Source organism: Diorhabda carinulata, chromosome X (genome assembly GCF_026250575.1).
Source record: "Diorhabda carinulata isolate Delta chromosome X, icDioCari1.1, whole genome shotgun sequence".
In the NCBI taxonomy this organism is placed as follows: domain Eukaryota; kingdom Metazoa; phylum Arthropoda; class Insecta; order Coleoptera; family Chrysomelidae; genus Diorhabda; species Diorhabda carinulata.
Genome location: NC_079472.1, coordinates 14,032,171 through 14,054,965, shown reverse-complemented (window position 1 = coordinate 14,054,965; position 22,795 = coordinate 14,032,171). Strand labels below are relative to the sequence as shown.

At 32.8% G+C, this 22,795-nt stretch overlaps 2 protein-coding genes across 7 annotated transcripts in view; one reads left to right on the top strand and one right to left on the bottom strand.

Annotated features, from left to right (window-relative positions):
* Positions 1–8,807: 8,807 nt before the first annotated feature.
* On the top strand, positions 8,808–9,221 carry LOC130901632 (H/ACA ribonucleoprotein complex subunit 3). The gene has a single exon (XM_057813135.1). The coding sequence runs from the start codon at positions 8,937–8,939 to the stop codon at positions 9,129–9,131; it is 195 nt and encodes a 64-aa protein (XP_057669118.1). The 5' UTR covers positions 8,808–8,936; the 3' UTR covers positions 9,132–9,221.
* A 2,441-nt stretch (positions 9,222–11,662) lies between these two features.
* LOC130901630 (zinc finger protein 609-like) overlaps positions 11,663–22,795 on the bottom strand; it is a 66,972-nt gene continuing 55,839 nt past the window's right edge. For all 6 annotated transcript variants that reach the window (XM_057813131.1, XM_057813130.1, XM_057813129.1 and 3 more), the window contains 9 exons: positions 20,942–21,493; positions 20,258–20,488; positions 18,765–19,006; positions 18,042–18,218; positions 15,967–16,318; positions 15,427–15,908; positions 13,657–13,931; positions 13,047–13,471; positions 11,663–12,550 (listed from right to left, as the gene is read on the bottom strand). In XM_057813131.1, coding sequence (XP_057669114.1) covers positions 12,486–12,550; positions 13,047–13,471; positions 13,657–13,931; positions 15,427–15,908; positions 15,967–16,318; positions 18,042–18,218; positions 18,765–19,006; positions 20,258–20,488; positions 20,942–21,493 — 2,801 coding nt within the window. In that variant the 3' untranslated portion in view covers positions 11,663–12,485. The remainder of the gene's footprint in view (positions 12,551–13,046; positions 13,472–13,656; positions 13,932–15,426; positions 15,909–15,966; positions 16,319–18,041; positions 18,219–18,764; positions 19,007–20,257; positions 20,489–20,941; positions 21,494–22,795) is intronic.

Sequence of the window (22,795 nt, the reverse complement as noted above, 5' to 3'; positions counted from 1 at the left end):
ATTTGAATGTTCCCCATCATTTCCGTGTATGAAAAAAATTTTATTCAAGATCAAAGGTCAAAAAAATGAGTTTTTCACGATTATCAACAAAACGGTAAGTTTTATCATGAAAATAGATAAACAAAAATTGTAGATCATAAAATTATTTACAAAAAATCTATTAATACTTTTTTTCCTAGGAGCCAGCGTTTCCGATATATAACGATTCAAAAAGTTGTTTCAGATTTACTGTCGTATTTAATGACTATAATGATTGCACGAAAGCTACAAGAAATACCAAACCTGCAGAACAACATCGTCGAACTTTAGCAACATCTTCGTCAATTGATTTAATGAACTTTGATGACAGTTACAAACATTCAACAAAAATTTCTCACAAATACTTACAAGTCTTGGTGAAACCATTAAATAAGACAACTTTTTGAATCATTATATCTCAGATACGGTGGATCGTAGGAAAAAAAGTATCAGTACGTTTTTTGTATATAACTTTATGATCTACAATTATTGTCTAAGATATTTTTATGATAAAACTCACCGTTTTGCTGGAAATTGCGAAAAACTCATTTTTTCGTCCTTTGACCTTAAATCCATAAACGGAAATTATGGGGAACATTCAAATTCAATGTTCAATTGTATTTTAAACAATTTTATTAATTTCCATCTTGATGGGAATAGCTTCGTATGTCTAAATTGACCGGATTATTATAAATATACACATGTTTATAATTTGTCATTTTGTTTTTTTTTTGTACCGGTAGTACCGTTATGAACATGTCAAATATAAGTCCTTTATACCTTTAGTGTTTCATAGTTTCATTTTTCAGTCGAATTCAATTTATGAAACCATCTTGTAGCCTGCCTGCTTTGTTATGTATTTTGATTAATTTTGCGGTAACGGCTCTTCCCCTTCATTTTCATTTTCATTTTCTAAAGCACAAAGTATAATAATGGTCTATTGTTTTTGTTGGCAATAATCTATACGTTTTCTGGATATAAAGCTCAAATAATAATCATAAAATGTGTTATATACATTTATTTCAGTTTCAATTTCCATTTAATCTATGTCGAATCCTTTCGAGGTGAGATTTTGTCAATAATGTGCCAACTACAATTTCGTCATTAGATTTATCCAATATTGGTGTTAATGATTAAGAAATCATTAATTTCATTAGATATATTGAATTTCGAATTAAATTTTGATCAGTAAATAGTTCAAATGATAGCAAATGAACTAAATATCAACTGAGAAACTGATAAACAGATTTTAACTCAAGAAGATTAAATACAACAACATTAATATCACGATTCACGTTTTTTTTACCAAATTCCCCGTAGCGAAAACCACACAAAATGGATGGAGGTGGAGACAACACGAAATCATAGATAACACGACAGATGACGGACATAGATATCACAAAACAGATGACAGAAACGACGGATAACACAAAACACACAACAAATGGCGGGAAAAAACATGACATAAATATCACGGAATCGACAGGAGACATGGAACACGCGACAGATGACGAAAACGACAGATGGATCATAGACATCACACACGATAGACAGCAGACATAGACATCACAGAACATATGACAGAAACGGCACAGATAACACAGCAGATGAGGAAAGTGTGGACCTTCTTGAGTTCGCTCAATCTATTCTATAGCGAAATACATTATAGATTTCGAAAAAGGATGCGTCTAAACATCGCGAACAATGAAAATGCTTCACGTTGAGTGTAACACAGTAGAAGGATAGCGTTTTGAATCAATGTGACGAGGCTGCTGACGAAGGTTTTAATCAAAGACTAGAGGGGAACTACTTTGAAGAAAATAAATAAAATGTTTGATTTTTGATCAAGTTTTCCTCACTTTATAATGTTAATAAAATAACTTTCATGTCATATTATTGACATTAAGACATTCGTGGGCTATTTGTGAAAAGCGATTTTTTTAAACCAGAACAACCCAAACATACATTTTAATAAAGGTTAAAATTAACTTTGTACTTCTTCGACTTTTTTATTTGTTTAACGTGCTAATTTATTTAGATTTTAGGTGTTCTTTGTATGAAAATCAGGTTGAAATAACATGTAAAAATTAACGCCATTAAAGTAGGTCGAAACGTCAATTTTTACATGTTATTTCAAACTGATTCTGCTTTCTCGTTGATTAACTTTTGTGTAAATAGAAAATTTGATTAATATTTACAAAATTAACAATTCTATTCAACTCAACTTACACCGGCAAAACATTTCATGAGTTTCTGTATATGCTCAGAAAGATTTTTCAGCGGATCTATTGTATGTACGTGATTGAAATTGAAAAACGAATACCTATGGATTATATGAAAATATCGGGGTCGCGTATTGTAGAATTAATGCAAAAAGATAAACTAAAATGGAAAGTGGTTTAAAGTTGAGATTCGTCGGGTCTGATTCGAAAAAATATATAGAGTAGTCTAAAACAAATATTACCAAAGTCAAAATTGGATTATTAACAAATTCTAAGGCAAAATCGGCACGCAACGTAATGGTCTAGTGAAACTGAAAAAATTACTGAATTATGTACGTGATTTATTCAACGAAGACTAAGGAATTGCACTCAAAGTAGCTGTCTTTACATTCCAAAGTAAACAATTTCGTCAAATTCAGATTGAAATGGATACGTAAGGGTGAATTTCGCGCATTATTCTACAAAGTGTCTGAAAAGATAGTTCAAATTTGAAAAAACAATTTTAAAAAAAGTTTATTAAAGCAAATGTAAACACGCTCACGCAATTCATTCAATCAAGCACTAAATTTGCCTATATGACGACTCTGCAGGTATTCTCAAAAATGACTGTCATTTTGTAACGAATATTTTCTTTTAATTGTACCAGGCAAGTCGGTTTATTAGCGTAAACTTTAGATTTAACAAAACCTCACAGTAAAAAGTCCATAGGTGTTGATGGAGGCCAACAACTTATGTCACCTCTTCTGGAGATCAATTTGCCAGTAGGAATTTCACCAACTCGTGGTGAAGAGATCTATTGGACGTGTATAAAGGTACTCCGTCCTACTACAACCATGCTCTTTGCTTACAACCATTAAAGTTAGCTATAGTTAACCCATACAGTCAGTTTAGACGAATAGTTTAAATTGATTTCACTCCAGTAGCCGAAATTGTGCTTATTGGCGTTCCATTAAGATGAAAATGAGCTTAATCCAAAAACTAGATGTTATCAAGCGCTCAAACATCTGGCTCGCGAAGTCAAGCCTCTGACAAGTATTCTGAAGCTTCAATTCTTGCACCAACTGAATTTTGCAAGGGTGCAGCCTCTAGTATTTCTGTAAAATGCAAAATAATGATGATCAATGCATGCAGGCTCGTCACGAACAGACCGAGTATTACTGTTTACGTTTTCGATTGTTCTAGAAGACCTTGGACGACTGAATTTTGGTTCATCCTCAACCTATTGGACTCAATCAATCGAGCGCCTGGCGTATCATCGAAGTAACAAACTTCGCGAATATTCAGAATTCCCTAGAGCCAGGATTCCGGTTGACATACCGCCCGCTCTGCTCCGAATAGCTTCACGCAATTAGCTTTTGTGTGACAAACAAAAATCAATAATTGCCATGTTTTCATACTGATTCTTCTGCGACATCCGCATGATTGATACCCATTGGCCACTATTATTTGAGTTTCTCTTGGGTATTGGTAACAGTTGTACAGAGAGATCTAGAAATATCCGTGTCTTCTTTAACTCACATCATTCTATGTAAAATTGGGTGAACATAGGAAAATTGGAATTGTAAACAGTTTACTTAATAGAAGATGATAACTTGGTTATCGAAAAGCGCGTTAGGCAGTGTAATATAAGTATAGCTCTATGAATTTTCATTTCCATGCTAATAAGCACACTCAACATCAAAATCTTAGATTTAATATACATAATTAATAAAATTACGTAGATTTTTTGAACGTTAATTAGAGAAACACGAAGCTACAAAATCAAAAAACTTTTAATGCAGAATAACTTTATAATTTCATCAACGAAGCTCCTAATGAGAAATATCTGGCGACAGGGGTAATAGATCTCACTATAATGCTTTTGATTCTTCGATTATATTTTTACAAAATAACCAAATTCGATATCAAATGAACAAATTTTATGAAAAAAATTTTCAACATAAATTGTATCGCCCTTGTATCGGTTCAAAACTTTCTACTTTTCGAATGCCGTGTAGGAAATATCGATCGAGTGGCAAGTGAAAAAGTTGCTTTAACGTCTCGTAAAATGAAGATCTATGAGGACCAATAAGGGGACCGTAGCTCATGACTTATTGCCGTCTAGAGTAGATGAGGCTTTCAGGTGCAGTAATCAAGACGACCGAGTGAATGATGGTAGCGATTAGAAATGTTCGTGATCTTTGGTGAATATTAAAATCAACAAATAGACCCAAACTGGAGAATTTTCTCACAACTGCGGATATTTTATGTTTCCTTCAATATTTAAGAAATAAATATACTTTATTTATCAGTAAAGAGGGTGTCTTACAACTAATATCGGTTTTCAAAAGTAAAAATTCTCGATTGTCTATTCTCAATTGTCAATTATCGATTGTCAATTATCGATTGTCTATTCTCGATTATCTATTCTGGATTATCTACTTTCGATTGTCTATTCTCGATTATCTATTCTGGATTGTCAATTATCGATTGTCTATTCTAAATTGTCTATGCTGGATTATCTATACTCGATTGTCTATTATCGATTGTCTATTCTTGATTGTCTATTCTCGATTGTCTATTAAGGATTATCTACTTTCGATTGTCTATTCTCGATGATCTATTCTGGATTGTCAATTATCGATTGTCTATTCTCGATTGTCTAATCTGGATTGTCAATTATCGATTGTCTATTATCAATTGTCTATTCTGCATGCTCTATTCTCGATTGACAGTTATCGATTGTCTATTATCGATTGTCTATTCTCGATTGTCTATTCTCGATTGTCTATTATCGATTGTCTATTCTTGATTGCCTACTTTCGATTGTCTATTTTCGATTATCTATTCTGAATTGTCAATTATCGATTGTCTATTATCGATTGTTTATTCTCGATTGTCTATTTTAGATTGTCTATGCTGGATTATCTATACTCGATTGTCTATTATTGATTGTCTATTCTTGATTGTCTATTCTCGATTGTCTATTAAGGATTATCTACTTTCGATTGTCTATTCTCGATGATCTATTCTGGATTGTCAATTATCGATTGTCTATTCTCGATTATCTAATCTGGATTGTCAATTATCGATTGTCTATTATCAATTGTCTATTCTGCATGCTCTATTCTCGATTGACAGTTATCGATTGTCTATTATCGATTGTCTATTCTCGATTGTCTATTATCGATTGTCTATTCTTGATTGCCTACTTTCGATTGTCTATTTTCGATTATCTATTCTGAATTGTCAATTATCGATTGTCTATTATCGATTGTTTATTCTCGATTGTCTATTTTAGATTGTCTATGCTGGATTATCTATACTCGATTGTCTATTATCGTTTGTCTATTCTTGATTGTTTATTCTCGATTGTCTATTATCGATTCTCTATTCTTGATTGTCTACTTTTGATTGTCTATTTTCGATTAACGATTGCCGAATATTGATTTTTTGAAAGACACTCAAATTTTTCATTGTCGATTGTTGGTTAACGAGACAGAAAAGTTATAAAAATAGTTATTATAACAGCTCAGGCTTTTATCTATAAACACTATTGCGCTTGCGCATATGCTTGTATTGATATAGATTCGTGTAAATAAATCCAAAGCTCCGAATGAGTTATAAATAGAATTTATAGGTTTACAAAACAGGACTAATTCGAAATATAAATTTCGGTTTGTGGACATTTAAAGTTTTATTAAAATTACATAGTAATCGAAAAAAAAAAATCCCGATAAATCACGCATGCATTGAAAATTGTTGAAATCAATTATGTTTGCGAGCAACTATTTTTGCAACGAATATTATTAAAAGCGACAACCGATCGATGTTGAATAATAAATGATTGGAACGCGGAATACGAGTCTCAGTATCGCTCATAAATCGTCATATAACCAAATCAGGTGCAGAAAAAGCAATTAAAATACGTATTATTTCAATCAAGATATAATTTTTCGCCTTCAGCTTAATAGGTACTTCCGTTATATACGAGGAGAGGCAATTAAGTCATAATTCGGGAACTAACGACTCGCGTCACTTTTTCCTCGTCTAACATCTAAGCTCTTTCTTTCAGTTTGTATTGTACTTAAATCTGAAGAAAGCAACTCGTACCGACGCGAAATATGCGACAAATTGTATCAAAAGTTCTCACCCATGAACGAAAACAACTACAAGAAGAGATCTACAAGGATTTGTTGTGTCGTATTTAGAGCAACGGTATAAGTTAGATGGGTCCCCGAAAAACCCGTAAACGAAATCAACAGTGGGTAGAAATGAGTAGAACTCGCCAAGACATTATATCTTGACAACGCATCGACCTATCCCTTATTAATTGTTTGAGACTAACTAACGATGCTACCGGCTCCACGGTCCATGTCGTGGACGAGTTCGTAACAATATATTGAATCGATCCATAGAGATGTCGCTATATCTCGAATACCAACAGTATTTCATCGTTGTTAATAGAGGTAAAAAAGCGACGGTAAGTCGGGGTAAGTTTTCGACGATTTTACGACCTCCAGTGAATGTTTTGTGTCACTCGAATACTTGTGTCTATGATGGGGTAGACTGCCCAAAACCCTTGTATAACATTTTTAATTATTCCATAGCCGCAATTACATTTAAAACACCAAATTTCAAGCATTTCTTCACTTTGACCTTCAGCTTATTTGCAAAGAGCGGGTATAGCAATTGAGCAGTTTTAGCACGGCTAATACCCAACAGAGGTCGAAAGCAGAGAAAGGGGGATCTGCTATCAACTGTAGTGTCGTCTGTACTCGCTTATGGCATTCCATTTACTTTACAAATTTGATCAAATCCCGTACTTACGGGATTTGATCAAATCCCACAATCACTTATAAATAAAAGATATACTGAAATCTATCGTTTTGGTTCTATTTTCTATCAGAAAGTTTATTGCTAGCAGTTAAGTTTGATGCTGTTCACAAAAATAGAATTATGGAAATTTGTAAGAAAATGATATACGTAATAATTTAACCGAAGAATAAAATAATAAATGTATTCTCTAGTGTGTAAATTTAAGAACATCCTGTACGGCATTTCTTTTCTAAATGATATCCTTTTTCCCGTGCATTTATCAACTTGTAGCATATGTAACAGCAAGTTTGTCGGCGACAGAAAGCTCCCTATCTTTCCAAATAAATCACTACGCGTCTTGGAAAACTTATCTTTAGATATATATATATAAGTGGAGTTTGTGAGTTAAAAGTGTAAACGAAGAAGCAAACAGGTCTTCAGATAGCGACACTGAACGACGGCTTAGAAAGTGCCATTATTGCCAAAGGGAAAATGATATTTCCATAAAATTGTCACGTTCACTAAACAACTGAGTAATCTTCATTCAAATCATATGTGTATAAGCATTACTCTAACCGCTGTCTTTTACTTAATCATCAGTTGAAATTATGTAAATGATTCAACATAATTATAAAATTGAAAGTCTTTGCCTCACTTGTCTCAATAGGCAACTCAAAAAGTCGAAAATTGAAATATGGATATGTTCCCAACATACTATAACACCTGTATGTATTATTATGTGGTATTATACAAGATGTGATCAAAAAGTAAAAGAAAGAGAAGTGATTGAATGATCTTCAGCCTCTCTTCAATAAGTCGAAGAATTTCTACGTTCATATCCATCCTGCAACAGTTCGTTTTAGATTCGTAAGTTTTTGTCGGTTAAAGTTTTCTTGTCTATCCACAACCTTTTTACTCGACAGATTTAGTACCACGAGACTTCTGGTTCTCCCTCAACAAAAAGTACTAAAAGAAAAACGTTTTTGACACTGTAAGATCAAGACAGCGCAAATAAAGTGATCATGAAAACAGCGTTCCAGAATGCTTCCAGTCATTGATTCAATGTTGGATTAAGTGGGAAACTACTTAAAAAAAGTGAATTCAAATTTAATATCAAGCCTATTTTTTTGACACTCCTCGTATTGTGAAATCCTCAAAACAAAACCTCGGTCTTATAGCAAATGAATTTGGAAAATTTATAATTATTATTTAAACGACTAAAGAATTCATAAGTATTATGAATGAATTAATTCTATATAACATCAAAAAAGTTAAAATGGGATGAAATCCATGAAAATCACTGGTAAATAAAAAAGGAAACTATGCTGATAAATCAGATAAATCACCCATCAGATGATGGCAGATCATTACTCAGAACGAAATCTTATCACAGTTTCCGAATGTCACATTCAATTTTCGATAGAAATTTCAAATTTAAAATTCAAAACTTTTTTATTTCCATTACTTTAATTTCGTGTATTGATTTTTTATGATATTTCGTGTTTATAGACCTTTAATCTATTGTATAATAAATTTCAGGTGGTTAAATCTTATTATTGAGCAATTATTAGCGATTTACCAATCTGTAAATTACTCTGCTCATAATAATTAATAATAGATAATTTTATATAGGGCATAATTAATTAAACTTGTTTTCAACTAAAAAAAAAACAGAAACGAAACAAGCCTCTAGTTGATTGCATCTACTCTCGATACACTGGAGTAGGAAGATATAACAGTTTGTAAACTACACCGAACGTGATCCGGATTACTTTCCGCCTTTCACGTCATTTGTCACGGTAAACAGTGTCGTTCAGCATTGTTTGAAATCTTGTTGAATTTTTTTTTAACTAGGAATTGTTTATAAACACGTAAAAAATCAAATTTTATCGTGTCAAAATGTATTTGATGTACTATTTAGACGAATCTGGTAATCGTGTCTACACTCTAAAGAAACTCGATCCAAGTGGCAAACCCACGATGTCTGCTCATCCAGCAAGATTTTCACCTGAAGACCGATATTCTAAAGAAAGAATAATAATGAAAAGTCGATATTCGTTGTTAATGACACAAAAACCTAGTCCGGTATATTGATAAAACGAATAAGTACATTTTTATTTAGAATAAGTTAGGTTAAGTTTGTACCATGTGTGAAATTTAAATAAAATGATTTTGTGAGAAAAATTGACGATTTTTTTGGATATGAATATTTATACAAATTACATTCACTGATACACTTTATTTGATATTTTTCAACATGAATAGCTTCCCCACTTTTTTGGTATATTACAGAACATAATAAAAATTTTCTTTTATGTATTTGAAAATATTTCCTGCATTTTGGTTTGTATTAATTAATGTTTGTTGTTATTTCATAATTAGTTAATACTGTTTCATTTTTTTATTGTAGGGCTTATTAATTTATTTTCCAAATATTGTGATAATTGAATCTAATATGCAACTGAATCATTGATATTAATTTGAGCATCAACAATTTTTTAACAAATCAAAACTTGGAAAAGCTAGAGTCGCCCGATAAAAAATTGATGTTAATTTTATATTATTAATACCCCGCAGTAGATGAGCATGTTTTTCTATAGATATTGAGCACCGAAACCTCATATTTGGTTATGTTTGTTTTGCCATTGTGGAGTAAATTAAAGTCTGGTAACTGATTTCTCTGTTGCAGACAACTTTTATACAGCTCTTATGCGAGATTAAGTCCAGTATTAAATGAGAATATACTAAAAGAATTGGAATGGCTGCCAAAAAAATTGCTCAAATTCGTATCAGTAATCCTATTGCATCCACTAGTACATCTAATTTGGGGATAACGACTACCAAAGAACAATGTAACAGGTCTTTTGTATCTAAGACTTACACTGAATAGTGAAATCCTCTGGAACAAATGCTGAAGCCCTGATAGGATGCAGAAATTCCACAAGGAGAAATTGCAGTTAACCCTAAGATTCTGCAGTGGATGTACATAGCAATCATCACGTATAGAACAGTGATTTGTAGTACTACAACTAGTTTGAACATCTTGGTATAAGGATGGAGGAGTGTACAGATCTAGAACCAAACACTCTGATATTCAGAGCAGCACATGAATCATTTTTCAAGCAGAAATACATGCAATTGAAAAATGTGTCCAGTTCCATCTAGGAAGGAATTATTGAATAGCCATTAGATCTCTAAGCTTCAATGTAATAACATTCAATTGGAATCCTGAACAAGATAGGCATAAAATAAAGTTGCTCTTTAGTGGCAGACAAACCCTTCATAGGACCTGAACCTTTTTGTGGTATCAGCCACAAAATAATGGAATAAGCTCTGGAATAGGAGGTACATGGGGGCAACCTACAGGGATTGAGATAAGCAAAGAACTCTTGGGAGGCTATAGCCAAAAAATCTGCAACCTATAAATACCAATAGGAGTCTTGTTGAGAAGTGTCGTCTCGATGGACACCTGAATAATAATTAATTTAATTTAATAATTAATAATTAATTAATTAATTAAGTTAATAATTTTGTAGTATGTAAAATAAATCATTATAGTCCAAATAACATAATTTTAATAAATCCCAATTTTTAAAATAAGCCATATTTTTTATCATTGTACAATGTAAACGAAACTACTAATAAACCACTGTCCAAACTTTTGTTTGTGTTAAGACTTCAGAAAGGTTGCAATGTAGTGATCATCTAAGGCGTCTTCTCCATACCATGGACATCAGAGATGATCCAAAGTGTCGCTGGTGCATGGAGGAGAATTAAATTGCAGACCACGTCAACTTGGTTTATGTTCTTATCAGCCCTTGTTCACCTACAATGCTATTATGAACTATGGTGCCTGTCAGAGAGAGAAAAAATCTTTTATAAGAGGAAGGTTTGTTAGAGTTGTTCCTGATATAGGATGTGCTCCTCTGCAGGGCTGTGGTTTACGAGAAGAAAGTGAGTTTTAAGGATTTTGGAGTTTACTGTAAAGTTAGTTATTGTTAACTTACATACCTCTAACTCTCGGGTATTGATTTTATTATTACCTTTTTGTTATATTAAAAAGATGGCTGGAACCAAAACAAAAAAATCAAATTGAAATTATTTGTAATATAAGAAGGAAGATAAAGATTTTGTGTAAATGAGCTAAAAAGCTTCTGTCAATCAACAGAAAAGGTGTTATGTTGATGAAAGAAAAAGCTTTTGTATCAATGAATGAAGAAGCTTTTGTAAATAAATGAAAAAGGGTTCATGTTGATAAAAGAAAAAGCTTTTGTGTCAACGAATGAAGAACCTTTTGTTTCAATGAATGAAAAAGGTTTTATATTGATGAAGTTTTTGTCTATGAACAAAAGAGGTTTGTGGATAAACGAAAAAGCTTTTGTGTCAATGAATGAAGAAGCTTTTGTGTCGATGAATGGAAAAGGTTTTGTGTGGATGAAGGAAAAAGCTTGCATGTTAATAATTGATAAAAAGTTTTTGTATCAATGAATGAAGAAGCTTTCATCAATGAACAAAAAAGGTTTTATGTTAATGAACTAAAAGCTTTTGTGTCGATGAAAGAAACAGTTTTGGTGAGGATGAATGGAAAAGGTATTGAGGTAGGGGATGAAAAATAAAAGAAACACTTCAATAAAATCATCTAATATATTTTACTGCCAATTATCATTTTAAAATAGGTCAAGTATCATATATCAGTCTACTACAAGTACTTCATCTAAACATGACTTTTCCAAAGACGTATGCCTTTACACTATATACACTCATTAATAATTAATAATAATTTACAACTAGTCCGCATGCGTCTTAGCAATGCAGCAGTTATTTCTTCGAATTAATGGAAAAGTTAATCTAACGAACTTAAAATATTTTTTCAAGCGATATTTAAATTAATTGGATACACTGTAACTTTGAACATTTGAAAAAATTTACAAAATGTACTTTATATTTTGTAAAAACAAAATAAAAGTTGTTGTCGTATAAAACCCTCTAATAGAAAATAGTTCTAAAAAAAAAATAAAAACATTACAATATATCTACAAGACTTAAAATATCTATTTATATAACGTACGGGGGCGCGGTTTAGATACTGGACATCAAATAACATTTATATTTAGCAAGCAGCCGCAAAACATTTAAACAATAATTTTAGTATATTATACAAAGGGATCGATAAAAAAAAATTGGATATCCTAGAGAGCTTACTTACATCGAATAGATGTCACAATTTATATATAAACAAACGTTTTTCTCTATACCCTTATCACGAAATATAAAAAATACTTTTATTTCGTTAGGAATACTTTCCCAAATTTATATAAAGGTGAATTGGTATCAAATAAGAACGGCCGTACACATTATTCAATAAAAAGACGAAAATTATGGAATGCATAAGTCCTACAGCACTGCTTCCTATTTATCAGTCTGATATTTGGGGGGAAACGCGAGTACTCATTTTGTCGGATAGGGGTTAATCACCGTTACTGCCGCCGCTTGTTGACTGGCTAACACTGCAGCTAAAAAAGAAAACAAAAATTAATAAAATCATAATTAACACCGTCTTAATATGAAGTATCTGATTATAAATAATCAGCAGCGCTTTTAGTGAGGTCCCCAAAAGCCCCTTTTTTTATTTTAGATCCTTAATTATCCCTTTTTCTTAAAATTTGGATCAAAGATTGTATGAATTGTTTAATATAACTACTACTGAGTCAAAACGTGGAAGGAATTTAACTATGACAACAAAACAAATCATTATTTTAAATTTCGAAATTCACATTGTAGTAGAAGATACAAAACACAACCAAAAGTTCGAGGGAATCCAAAATTTATAAATTTTGGCTACAATGTTCACTGTCTTTTTTTACATTAATAAAATGAAAATTTTAACCGTCGCAGATCAATGATCAATCCTAATTTACATTTGGCAACAGATAGTCAAAAGTCTTGGTATTCCCATCAGTATACGAATCATTACGTGACCATTTATAGAAATCTTAAAATATTATATACCTCCATATGGTGCGGGATACATTGGATAACCAAGACCAACGTGAGTATGATGGTGCGTATGTACATGTCTCTGCGGAGGCGGAGACCTAGGCTCCTTCCCTTCGCCTGGAGTCTGTTTACCACTTGACGGTGTTACACCTCCAGATTGAGACGTTGGCGGTGCGTTCATCTGCACTTGACCCGACGGAGGACCTTGAGGTTGCGGTCCGCTACCTCCTCCTCCGCCTCCTCCTGGTGCTCCGCCGCCGGTATTGTTTGTCGATGGACTCGAACTAGCCATAGACGTTTTAGGAGTGGGCGATTTGATGGCGCGTTCTTGTAATTCGTGAATTTTGTGAGACGAATAATATTGTGCGTGATGTTGTAGCATATCGAGAGTTTTGGTTGGAGGCGGTGCTCGAGACAAGTCTTCGGGGGCGTGATACCTGCAAAAAAATTAACATTTTATATACTTCATAAATAATTGTATCTAGATAAGTGAACGGAAGTCTAATTTTTTTTTAAATTAAAGTTTTGGTAGCTGGAAAATTGTGAAAAAAGGAAACCTGGTGATTTGAACTCATCACGTATAAAACTTATGACCTTGCAGTGTCCCCTTACTAAACCTTACCTTTGTATGGGCGGGTGAAGATAGGGACTACCACTATACGGTCCAGGGACCATTATTCCTCTGTACATGGGATGACTTGGATCGAAAGGTAATGCTCCGTAATGCGCCTGTTGCATATAACTTGGATGTATATAGGCATATTGGGACGTAGGTGGAGGTGGTGGACCTTGAGTTTCCATTGTAGGTTTCACTCCCTCTTGTTTAATTTCCTTCTCCTTTTTCTCCTCCATTTTTATATCCTTTGGTTTTATATTCGGACCCGGAGACATTTGAACCTGTGATAAAATAAAATTAGTAAATATTATGAAAATATAATCTAATATACAAACAAAATTGTATTTCATGATACACTTATCCATTATAAGAAATTTTTTTCCAAAATGGTTAATCATTATCTCTCCCTGTCACGAATGGTATCAAAATGTACTAAATCTACTAAGATGATATAAAGAAACAAGTAGTTGGCTAATTATTAACTTCTTTTTCTTCTCAAATGGCTTATTTCCATTAATAAATCCCTTCATATCACTTGTAAAATCTACAAAGTAATCATATTGTCACTATAGACCGATTTTAATATTTTTTCAGCTTCTTTTTTCAGCTTAAAGCAAAACTTAATATTCATATTTCACTACAAGTATTGCAAATACGGTTTCCCTAAAGGGGCTATAATAGCAGACACCGAAAAGTACTGTCCATGTAAATAATGACATTTGAAGATTTTTTTATCACACCTCGTATATGACTCAAAGTTAAAAGTGATTTTTGCTACAGAACATTTAAAAATGTTTAAAATGAACCGATTCTGCTCAAAATTTTACTCTATGGAAAAGAAACAAAAGAGTTCCTGGAGGACGGCGACTGAGAAGAAAACCGCGCCTTTGCTGGTTGGAGGAATTTGAAAAGGACCTGATCCAACTATGAGTTCGACGTGAGAAGCACCATGATCAGGACAAAAAAATTGGCAATCGATTGTTGAGAAGATCCTGGTTTTTAAAGGACCGTAGAAGAATAAGAAAAAGAAACAAAACAAAAATAGAGGAGATGAATATTATAAAATACATTGCTGCAGATTTACAAAATCTGAGGAAACTAATCATGAATCTTTATTTATGAGATCAAATTAAAAAAATTACTATTACTAGTTCCCTAGTACCAAATCTGTAAACTATATCCGTTTGACAGATAGATGTTAAGGGTTAAGTCAACTTTCCCATTCACCCCCTACCAGTTATTTTACATAATAGAGGAGAAATTTTAGAAAAATGATCATGAATTTATTATCATATGCATCTATTATTGATATTATATTATTACTAAGAACAACGCTCCCTAGAGGGCAGTAGATTCTTGAATGTGACTTTGTTAGAGAAATATTTTTCTTCAAGTTGTACGATTAATTGTTTCAATTATTTTAATGGGACACCATGTACAAAACATTATAATCTTTTAAATCGTTTAATTTGATATCTTGACGAGTTTAGCGCAAATTACTGCGCGCAAAAATAAATTCGAATTCTTATACAAAATGCGAGGTTCGCACGATGATAATCTTACAATACAATACACAGGTCTCACAAGTATTAGTAATTCACCCCATTGCCACGAGAAGCCATCGATCAGCAATAAGATGCAAAACGACGAAAATTACGCGGCTATAGACAAATTCCCGCGCTAGAACGCGTTATAATACTAAGTTACATCATGCTGATGCGACCCCACAAACGACGAAATATGTAAATATACTTAGTACTACTAAAAAATATTTACTTTATTAGCCGTTGAACTTGATTTATGATCGGACATTGGTTGAGATTCCTTTCGCCTTTGTTCTGAATAGACATAAAACCTCCTGACATCGTCCTCCCTTTGATTATGATGAGCTTGTTGTTGTTGCTGGTTCTGTTGATGCGCCTGTTGTTGGGCCTGCTGTTGAGCTTGTTGCGCCTGTTGTTGCGCCTGCTGTTGCTGCTGCTGCTGTTGTTGTTGAGATATTTGTTGTTGTTGTTGTTGCGACTGTCTGGAGTACAAATACGGATTCATCTGATTTTTGATTTCTATACTCTCTTTTAAAATTTGATGATTTTCGTTAGGATGTTTATCTTTAAGATTTGGATCTTTAACTTTGCCTGGATTAGGTACTTGTATCGGATTAGGGATAGGAGTCGGTTGTTTAACATTTTGCTCGATGGGACTTGGACTTTCTTTACGCCGTTCTTCCTTCATTTTGTCATCTTGCACCATCTGGACACCTAAACAAAAATAAATAATTATAATGATAATTTGAAAAATGTGTTTCAATTTATTTACCTCCATAATTAGCTTCCATGTTATAAGCATAACCGGGTACGTATCCATAAGGATAATAGTGTTGTTGAAGCACTTTAGGAGGATATTCGTTCGAATCCTTTTTACATTCCTTTTCGACAACTTTTTCTGGTTGTTTTTCCTGTTCTTTAGGTTTATTCTCTTGCGTTGCAGAGGGTACTAAATATTGATGGTGTTGACCGTAGAACGGATGGTACATACCGTATTGTGTCATATGAGGTAAAGGTTGACAAGGTTCTGTCTTTTTATCTTGACTCTTATTTTTATCTGACATGTCTGTTTCTATAACGGGGGCTCCGTCATCTGAGATATCCGAATATGCTGGACTCTGCACCTATAAAGAAAAAAGAAAAATAATTATTTGTTACAACAGATTTAATGAATGTTAAAATAAAACTTTCATCTACATAATTAGGAAAAAAAATTACAAATATTATCGAATAGATCATACAATGATATTATGAATCAAATACTGGGTTTATAGGTATTTTAGTGAATTGTGACACCTTATATAGCACCCAGTAAATAATTAAGAATTTTTAAGACAGTTCAATAGAGAAATCTGGAATCATCCACAATACAGTCCAGATTTGGTACCAAATAACTATTTATTTTGTTCAGGGGTTGAAGGAGATGTTAGGTTATTATACAAAGTGTCCTGCCATCATGTTTATCCAAAATAAAGGATGATAGTTTTTAAATCATATTTCAAATAAAACACAGTAACTAAAATCCTCTAATTTGGTACTTTGTATAAATCTACAGTGTTCAATGTGTGAGAGAGGCAACAAGTAACAGTCAGATTCCATATTTTCTGATAATACATGACTTGATTATAGAATTTTTCGAAATAACATTTTGGAAAATTGGATAATCCAAAATATTATGCTGCTTATTTCATTCAAAAAATAAATTGTACTTCATACAAATCGATTCTTCCTAATCGTCCCGTGACTAATTTTTTCTTTAAAAAATAATTTTACCTTTATATATAAGAAAAAAACTTGTTTTGGGTAAATAGACCAGGTAATGGTGAAAGGTGAAAACTCATTGTAAATGAATAGAATATAACCAAATTGAAGGAAAACTAATTAACGGGAAATGCAAGGGGGTGAGTTTTTAATGGTAAAAAACGGTTTATACTACAGACCTAAACTTGGGTATGTAGGAAATCTCATTGGAGAAGTCTCATCAGTACATATGATAGGTTTTTTTGTTGTAACATATAGAATTGTAAATTCTGATTATTAAAAAAAAAAATAAAATAGAATAAGAAATAAGGAATTTTGCATTTTCATTAATTTCGAATGGTGTTGCGGATTTAGGACTCAAAATAAAACTGTCTAAGAGTTGATTTTAGTCAATCTTCATCAAGGCTTCAACATTCGAGTGCCATATATGTTACCAATGGTTTTGAAAAACCCATGGTATTGTTGATGGAATGGATGACATCTTCACCAAGGTTATTCAAAACTATATCGCACTAGCGTCGGATTAAGAAGTAGTGGGGCCCATTTAAGTAACGAAAATTAATTCGAAAGTTTTTAAACATAATATTTCCGAACAATTTTTAAAGAAAATACAAATTTTGCTTCAAATTCAATATTTTTTTTAAAATAAATGATCAAATTAGTTATTTTGCGACGCCCCCTCCCTTGCTCGGGGCTTCAGTCCCTCTTAGACCCTCTCAAAATCAGACACTATATAGCACAGAGGTAAATGTTGAAGTCTTGATAAAGAAACTGTTATATTTTAAATCCACAACACCATTCGAAATTACATATTAGGAAGGATACTAATATCAACAATAACATTTGGATGTTAAAAAAAATAAAAGTAATGGTGGAGAATTTTTTTAAAATTTGCAAATATAACAAAATAATGTCAAAAATAAAAAACTAAGAAATATTTTGTTTTAATCAATTCTCCGCAATTCCAACTACATTGATCGACATAATTAATATTAATTTGGATTTAAATTTAGTTCTGACTTCAATATTTGTAGAGATTATAATTTTCTCATCTGTTACCATAGTAATAATAAATGTAGTACTAACTTCGTCTCTTCCTGATTGTTCTGTATTAAAAACAGGTTGTTCGGATTGCGGAGGATGAGGACTACCTGCTGGAGATTTTCTATTCTTCTTTTTCGTAATAGTTGGAGTTTTGTTACAACTTTGTGACATATTATGTTGTTTCTTTTCTTCGGGCATTAGAGCTGATGTCGGTTTAACCTGTTAATTATTTTTAATAATATTATTTCCAAAAATTAATGTAATAATTCATATAAAAATGATTGTAACACGATAAAAATTAAATTATAATTTTTAATTCTTAATAATTATAAATAATATTTTGGATTTATTTTGGAGAATTTATCGATTTATTTAGTTCAGACCAGAATTCTAACTAAACAAGATTATTTACTGTAATTTGGTAACCAGATATTTTTCGGTACAAATTATTGTTAGAAAAGTTGCCAAGAAAAATTATTGTTAATTTAATAAATGCTCTTTAAGGGTTATAACAATAATTAAAATTCCATAAAAAGATTTTATAAAAAATTTTTTTGGGCACTTTTATAACAATAATTTTACTGAAATTTTGTAAGTTCAAAAGTTTCTGAGATACAACTGGTTACCTTAATTATTTGACCATCTGTAGGCACTAATAAACTAATTTTGAAAAGGAGTAAAAAATTTTATAAATTACAAAAAATTATTACATTTATGTATAAATTGTAAATAAATTTAAAATATTTATATAATTTCTTAATATACCTTGAACTGGGCGATTTTGGGACTTTGTGGCATATGGGGAGACATCGGTTGTACTGATGCAGTAACAGTATTTTGAGATGGGATTATTATCGATGGGGGTTGTGTGAACTGTGACTGGGATTGCAGTTGATTAGCAAAAGATGAAGGTTGAGGAGTAGATTCCGGTTGATTGACTGGTTGATCTAAAGGCACTGTAGTTGAACGTGCCGTTGACAATGAACCCGTATTTGATATCGATGATCCTGAAAATGTAAAAAGTACTCGTGAAATATCAATTATTAAACGATTATTATGGTTTATCAAATATATTTTGTCAATAATCTAGGTATACAAAACCAACTTGCTTTCTGAAATATTAAAAGTGCTAGTGTTTTATCTACCCCCAAAAGATCCTTTATTTATATTTTGGATATTGAAAAATAAAAAATTTACGCTGTTTTTGAATAACCAAATTTAGGTAAATTGCTTATACGAATAAACTATGCGAAATATACAGTGTGTCTCATTGAAAAAATGAGATTGACTGAATTTAAAGAATGTTATTGAAAAATGTACCCTGTAACTTAACCTGAGTGTGTTAAATGTTCAGAAATGTTGCTTTATTCATGGAAATCGTTGAAAATTTACTTATACCTTCAAACCATGAGAAATATACAGTGTGTCTAATTAAAAAAGGAGGGTTGACCAAATTTGAGGAATTTTATTGAAACTGAGTCTGCTAAATATTCAGAAATGTTCCTATATCCATAGAAATCGTTGGAAATTTACTTATACGAACAAACTATACGAAATATACAGTGTGTCTCATTGGAAAAAAAAGAGTGTTGACAAAATTCGAGGAATGAAATTGAAAAATGTACCATGTAACTTAACCTAAGTCTACGAAATGTTAAAAAATGTGTGTACCATTGAAAAAAAAATGTTAGGTTTTAAGAAACAGCACATAAGAATGTTTTACGTAATTCTAGAAGTGTGTAAACTGGATTTGCTTCTTCCTCATTAGGTTATTGCTAAATTTAACCTCTTCCAATGCTCCTGGAAGCGACAGTATCTTATTAAAAAGCTAATGAGGAAGTATTGGAAATCCAAATACTCTTTGGACCTATCGGTGTGAATATCTGGAGAATATTTTTGGAATAATAGAGTGCCTCTAATCTGAGAAAACAAAGGACAATATGTATAAACATTACCTTATATCCAGTAATAAAACAGAAATTAAATCATTAAAAGCTTGATTTTTTTAATAACAAATATTATTTTTCTTATTTAATCAAATACATTTTTTTCTTATTAAGTTTGTGCTAATCGTATAATGGTATTTCAAACTTCCATAATATTTTACTGGCTCTATAATATTAATTCACAATCTAACTGATTTTGTTAACATCGAAGGGCTTCTTCCGGTATCCACATTTTTACTTAATTAGATTGTTTTCGGATGATGGATATTTGGGTTTATCGGTAAACATACACTTTGATTGAAAAATTCATACCTGGTACTTGAGGTTTACTTCCTGAGAATAATCCAACAGCTACTGGATATTCTTCAGTAGAAGAATACCGTAAAACACCCGGTTTGACAACACTTTTCGAAGGCTCTACTATAGGCACGGTGGGTGAACTGACTACAGGTGGCAATTCTTGTATGCTCTGAGGAGTTGCCGGTGAAGGTGGAGTACTACGAGGTGTGGCAGGTTGACTGGATACTTCTAATAAATTGGAACCTATAAAATTTCAAGTACTGTTACGAACAATTTCGCTAAATCGGTCTCTAAGCCCGGTCCCGTCCAGCTATATTGGAATTCTAAAATTCGGCGATTCAAATACTTGGAATTCTACATTTAGTCTTTGAAGTTTTTATCACAGCAGACGGTTTATTTACATTGTTTCTTTATTTTTCTAGATCTAGCGAATTTTTTTGGGATATATAAGGAGGTTGTGTAGCGAATTTTGGTTAATTTAAAATAAATTAGTCGTAGTGAACAGAACGAATTAACAAAATAATCGAAGAATGCAAATAAATTATTTAAGTGATAGTGGTAAGTGAATTATTTAAAGTTAGTTAAGTGTAGTCTAGAGTATTTAAATAAATTAGCGGTTATTAATTCACCTCACGAATAGAAAAGAGTGTAAAAACATTACAGTACTTCAAAAAATTTAATTAACAATATACAAACCTCTAAGAAGTAATGGAAGTTCTTCTTTTTTCTGTTGTTGTGGTGGCGTCAATGGGCTTTCCGGTACCTTTTCTGGTGATTTTACCGCCACCATACTAGGACTAGGGGCTTCTATATTCGATTCGTCGTTTTCAGACATCGAAGTAACATCTTTAGCATCTTCGTCGTCGACAGAACCATGTCCGTGAGCATGGGATTGATGGTATTTCAAGCCATTGATATGCTTGTATTTTTTGGAACAATTCGCTTCAGGACATTCGAGTAATATAGGTGACGAAGGTGGACTTGTACAAGATGCTACGGAAGCGGATGCAGATGATGCTTTGGGTTTTTTTACAGCTCCTCCAGGTTGAGGAGTACTTTCTTCTTCTCCTGCTCGGCTTTTTCGTTTGTTCGCTGCGTCTGGTCGTGGCGGAACGAACGGTGTGGGTGAAGACGGGGCTGTAGATGGACCGGAACCGTTAGCGGCTCCTCCGCGACGGCCTTTACCGCCCGAATTGCTGCCAATACCGCCTCCATTTCGAAGTTTACTATGAACCGATGAACGTGTTTCTACGAATAAAATAAGATAATTTCATCATTCGTCTGTTTGAGTCCAGGAAACGTTTACTACGATGATTATATTGTTAATTTCTTCCATCAAAAAATCGGCTCGGATGAATTTTTCTCAGTAAAATCTTGAAGCTAATTGCTAATAAAATATTGTAATTTTTCTTGTTCTCACAGTCCTACAATATATCATGATCGGTAAACACTTTTTATATGCTGATTAGCGGATAACTGACCCTTATAAAAGGTTATTTACCTGATCCATCACTACCAACCGTCAACCGATACACATCTCAGTTAACAACAAACAAGAATTCTACCTGAAAATGGTCACAACAAGTGATAAAGTTGCTAAAGAGGTCACCCTATTGCGACAAGGTCAAATCCAGCGAGAAGTGATCTATGCGGTGACGATGGATCAGTCTGTTGTTTCCGGAGTTTACCGCCGTTACCAAGAGACGGGTAACTTTATTCAGACGCAGTTCAGGAAGAAAAAGGTGCTTAGAAATCGGTGTTCAAGAGCTCAGAGAAACGAGAGGAGTGGCTGAACGGTCAGAAGAAAATTTAAGACAGCTAACCTTGAACCAAAAACGCCAGCTACTGGCTCCAAATTAACCCCAAAACACATTAATTGAACTGACGAATAATGGAGTTTCGTTCTCTTCTCAGATGCAAGAAGAGTGTGTTTACATGGTAACGATAGAAGAGGACGAGTCTACAGAAGACCTGGACAAACATTTACGCAAACTTGGTCTCTGGAGGAGGTTCCTGGGTGGTTTGAGCGGACATTTCAATAGAATTAAAAATTAAAAATGTTGGCGAACTGATACATAGAAGACATTTTAGGGGATCACGGCGTTATCTATGAAAATTTCATGCTAATGCAGGACAATGCCCGTCTATATGCTGTAGGTTCCGTGCGGCAGTATTTACAAGATATTGCCGCTATGGATTGGCCAGCGCGTAGTCTGAACTTAAATCATATCGAACATTTATGGGATGAACTTGAGAGAAAAGTTTGGCTAAAAATTCTGCACAGGCCACGGAAGCGGATCACAAAATGGCGCTTATTCAATCTATGGAAAAACTATCATCATGAGGTCCAGTGGAGAGTTTTTTTATCAAAAAAATAACGAAATAACAATATAGACAACTACAAGCTAAAACTAACGGAAGCTACAAATTTTTTTATACAGTGTGCGACTTGAGCCGATTTTTTGGATTCACTCAATATAGAGACAACTGTTAACACTATAAATGATTGGAAAACCAAGGAAAAGTTACGCAAACATTATCGTCAAAGTG

Coding starts and splice junctions, on each gene's coding strand:
- LOC130901632 (XM_057813135.1), top strand. CDS start 8,937: ATGTATTTGATGTACTATTTAGACGAATCTGGTAATCGTGTCTACACT.